Below are 4,096 nucleotides of genomic sequence, written 5' to 3'. Positions count from 1 at the left end.
GAAGAATTACATGTAGATCTGCAAGGAGAAGTTGGAAGGTAAAAAAAGTGCATTAGAAGTTCGTCACTGGTGAAAACGACATATGTGCACAACAGGAACCCATCTTAGTGGGTAGTAACGTCGAGTTTTCCTTATCACGAGGTGGACCCATGCATGGCTGAGCCTGATTACCGTACGTGGTTACCAGCTGCCGCACCGGAAGGCATCCGTGCGGCGCCGCTACCTAGCAGTGTCCTACATAAAAAGTTTCAGAATTTTTTTGACTCCTTTTGATTTGATATGCTTAAAACAAAAATCCAATTCAGATGCAATAGGACCCGAGACCCATTAGCCATCTCCGCCGTACCTATGACGTGTTTTGGCATTGTTACGATAGTTCGCCGTTTTTCATCTGGCCCGTGTTCACTAACTAGCCGCGCATGCCCGCTGCCACACCAAGGAAGAAGCCCGTTCGAGGTCAAATTCAATAATCAAGAACACGGCACACACAGGCTTCCCACTGGCGCAGCGCATGTGAAAGGTGGCGTGGCCCCTAGCCTACGCCGTTCCCGCGGATGGCCGTCGATGGGGCGTCCAGCCGTTCACGTAAATGGCACAGCTAGCTCGATCAACCCAGCCGTGACATTCCCATTCAAAGCTCCGAACCAACCGGCCGCGGCCGGCCCCCCCGCCCGATGCTTCGTGCCGCGCACTCCTCCATCTCAGCCATGCACTCCTCCATATCATTTACGCTGCTGCCACGTCGTAGCCGTATCGTCAAGCCACGTCGTAGTACCTGCCGGCTGCCGGCCGGAGAGATCAGCCAGCGCGACCCATACAGCACGTCCCGCGGACCGGATCCCGCGGTGCCGTCGACTCTGTAGCCCCGCCGTCTTGCCGCCCGTCCGCCGAGACAGCACGACGCGGCATCACGGGCTACCACACGGCCGTCGCCACATAAAAGCGACGCCCATCCCGTCCCCGTCCCCGTCCCCCGCTGGCACTTGGCGAAAGCAACCACGACGGCGCCCTTAAATTGGGCGTGAGCCCCCGTCGCCCCACTCTTCTCACCTTCTCCCGACATCTCGCCGTCGACCGCCACCCCCATTTCAAAAACCACGGGAGAAGGCACCGCGCACGCGGAGATGCTGCGCGGCTCCCTCCGGTGGCTGCTGGTGCTGGCCGTGGTGGTGGCGGCGTCCGCCGGGAAGGCCGGCCGGGGCCTGCACCGGGACTTCGACGCCGTGTGGGGGAAGCGCAATGCGCGCTTCTTCGACGAGGGCCGGGTGGTGGAGCTGGCGCTGGACCGGGAGACGGGGTCCAGGCTGCAGTCCAAGGACCGGTACCTCTTCGGGCGGTTCGACCTCGACATCAGGCTCGTCGCCGGCGAGTCCGCCGGGACCATCACCTCCTTCTACGTAAGTGCACATGGATCCCTCTGCTGGTCGACTGCCTTTTCTGTTCTCGTTTCCGGCGGCCTCATTAACCGGCATTGGCCATTTCGTTAACTGGTACAGTAAAAAAGAGATTTTCTTTTGCGACTGTTCTTCGGACAACGCCTACGAGTTGGACACTTGTCATTCCTCGAGTGAATTTTGGTTCAGAAAGCAAGGGGTAAAAAAATGCCGAGCAAATTAAGTTGAGAAATGTCTTGCTTGGTCCCCTGCATTTGTCGCCCAACGTAGTCCCCGGAGGAAACAAGTGTGAATTCAGAAGCCGATTCGGAGGTTAACTGACGCCCAACTGCGATGAATTCTGTTCTGGTTGACGCATAAATGTTAGTAACTGATGAATTCGACGGGGTTTCTGCAATGAATGGGGCGGGTGGTAGTACCAGTAGCTACACAGATCTGCCGTGCTACAATTATTGTGTGTATGTACATGTCCTAGATCAAAGGATACGAAGAGCGTCACCTTTCAGAAAAACAGAGAGAGCATCGTCCTCGCAGCTATTCCAGCAGTTAATACATGGTGTACAATGGCTTGATTAAGTCATGAATTGCATTAAAGAAACGTTCATGGTGAACTAGCCAGGACTGTCTTAGACGTGAATTCCACTAAGGCCGACTAGACACCATCTGAATACTTTATTTTTCAGGAGATAGAGTCTGGATTCTGCACTCTTCAGGACACCAAAACTGAAATTATTCTGCCGTTTTGAGGAGGGAAAAACAATAATTTTCTCGAGCATGGTGAACTAGCCAGGTTTTTTTTAGAAGTGATTTCCACTAAGGCCAACTAAACACCATCTGAATACTGTATTCTTCAAGGATATAGAATCTGAACTCCGTGTTCTTCAGGCGACAGAATCTGGAATTATTCTGCCCCTTTGAGCATATGTAGTCATGGTGTCCACGTTTAAATCTAGTCTGCGTTCCTTTTTTATACTTGTATGACTATGAATTAAGAAAGAGGATGGACGTTGCAGATCTGCACGGGTGGCGCGCGGCACGACGAGGTGGACTTCGAGTTCCTGGGCAACGTGAGCGGCGAGCCCTACATCCTGCACACCAACATCTTCAGCGACGGCAAGGGCGAGCGGGAGCAGCAGTTCGTGCTCTGGTTCGACCCCACCGCCGACTTCCACACCTACTCCATCCTCTGGAACCCGCTCAACATCATGTACTACCCACTACGCCCTCAGATCTCTTCTCCACAGCATCACCATCGTCGTCGTCCTGACACGCATGATCTTGTTGACTGAATGCAGCCTGTACATCGACGGGACGCCGATCAGGGTGTTCAAGAACAACGAGGCCAACGGGGTGCCGTTCCCGACGAGGCAGCCGGTGCACGTCTTCGCCAGCATCTGGAACGCCGAGGAGTGGGCGACGCAGGGCGGCCGCGTCAAGACGGACTGGTCGGAGGCGCCGTTCGTGGCCGCGTACCGGCGCTTCGACGCCAGCAGCGCCTGCGTCTGGCATGGCGGGGCGTCGCCGACGCGGTGCGGCGGCGACCACCTGCCGTCGTCGGCGTCGTCGTGGATGGGGCAGCGGCTGGACTGGTGGAGCTGGATGACGCTCAACTGGGTGCGCATGAACTACATGACCTACGACTACTGCGCCGACCGGAAGCGGTACCCCCACGGGTTCCCCGCCGAGTGCATCATCCCCATCGGGAGGATCTGATGGGACGGTGGCGTCCATCAGTTCGTTCATGCGTAGCGTAGGCTGTAGAGAGTTATGCTTCGTCTCGTGACCCCTTGCAGGGATTGAATTTGCTGCCAGCAGGATGTAAAGAGCTTCTGTTTCGTCTGTGAAAAAAAAAAAAAACATGATCGGAGATTTGTAGGACGCAGTTTCTTGGTTTTAGCCTGTGTTTTCCCCCCTTCCGGTTTCTCTTTCGTTCTTGCGACCGTGGCAGATAGCCAGATAGGGCACTGACACTGATCCACTCATCAGCAATGCTACACATACATAGATTTTATAGAGAGGAGAATTTTGATTGAAGAATAAGGGACATGAGGGCTCCACACACCCCTTGAAAATCAGGGGGAGTTGTTAGTTAGAAAGAAAGAATCCTAGTCAGCGTCTAACCTTATGTAACTCTTTGTATGTCTAGCATTTTTGCTGATCCCCTCCAAACTTCATAGGTGAGCCCATGCATCACCTGTCCTCTGTCTGGTGTTCGCCTATCAGCCGGCCCGTGGCGGGAAGCCGGGAAGGGGGTTCACAATACTTCGCCTCCCGCTAGTAGTTTACGATAGGGGAGTGATCTGCGCCGGCCGAAACTTTGGGCCGGACGCGCGCAGGCCGCGCGATCCACCAACCCCCGCGCGTCCGCGCCGTTGGATATCCATGCAACATTTTTTCTCCGATGCAGCAAATTTTTGATGTGATGCAACAATTTTTTCAACGGTTGCAACAAAAAATAAAATTTGTAGCAAAAAAAAAGTATCTACGTGATCGTAGCAAAAAAACGAAGCTAACAAACGAAGATGATGGTACGTGGTAGCAAAAACGAAACGCCGGTTGTAATGAATATTTACGTGACGTGTATGCAACTTTTTTAGTGAACGATTGCAGCAAAAAATGATGCCGGTTGTAGCAAAAATTAACACGGTTATAGCAAAAGTTAAAAAAATCGATTGTAACGAAAAGTTCGAAGAACTGGAGTT

General features: G+C 53.5%; 1 protein-coding gene across 1 annotated transcript; it reads left to right on the top strand.

Moving 5' to 3' along the window:
• The first annotated feature begins 980 nt into the window (after window positions 1-980).
• Window positions 981-3,428, top strand: LOC123408860 (probable xyloglucan endotransglucosylase/hydrolase protein 23). The gene is made up of 3 exons (XM_045101898.1): window positions 981-1,397; window positions 2,408-2,601; window positions 2,690-3,428. The coding sequence occupies exons 1-3, from the start codon at window positions 1,125-1,127 to the stop codon at window positions 3,105-3,107; spliced, it is 885 nt and encodes a 294-aa protein (XP_044957833.1). The 5' UTR covers window positions 981-1,124; the 3' UTR covers window positions 3,108-3,428.
• Window positions 3,429-4,096: the final 668 nt, after the last annotated feature.

This window comes from Hordeum vulgare, chromosome 7H, assembly GCF_904849725.1.
Source record: "Hordeum vulgare subsp. vulgare chromosome 7H, MorexV3_pseudomolecules_assembly, whole genome shotgun sequence".
In the NCBI taxonomy this organism is placed as follows: domain Eukaryota; kingdom Viridiplantae; phylum Streptophyta; class Magnoliopsida; order Poales; family Poaceae; genus Hordeum; species Hordeum vulgare.
This window is presented reverse-complemented; position numbering and strand designations above follow the sequence as displayed.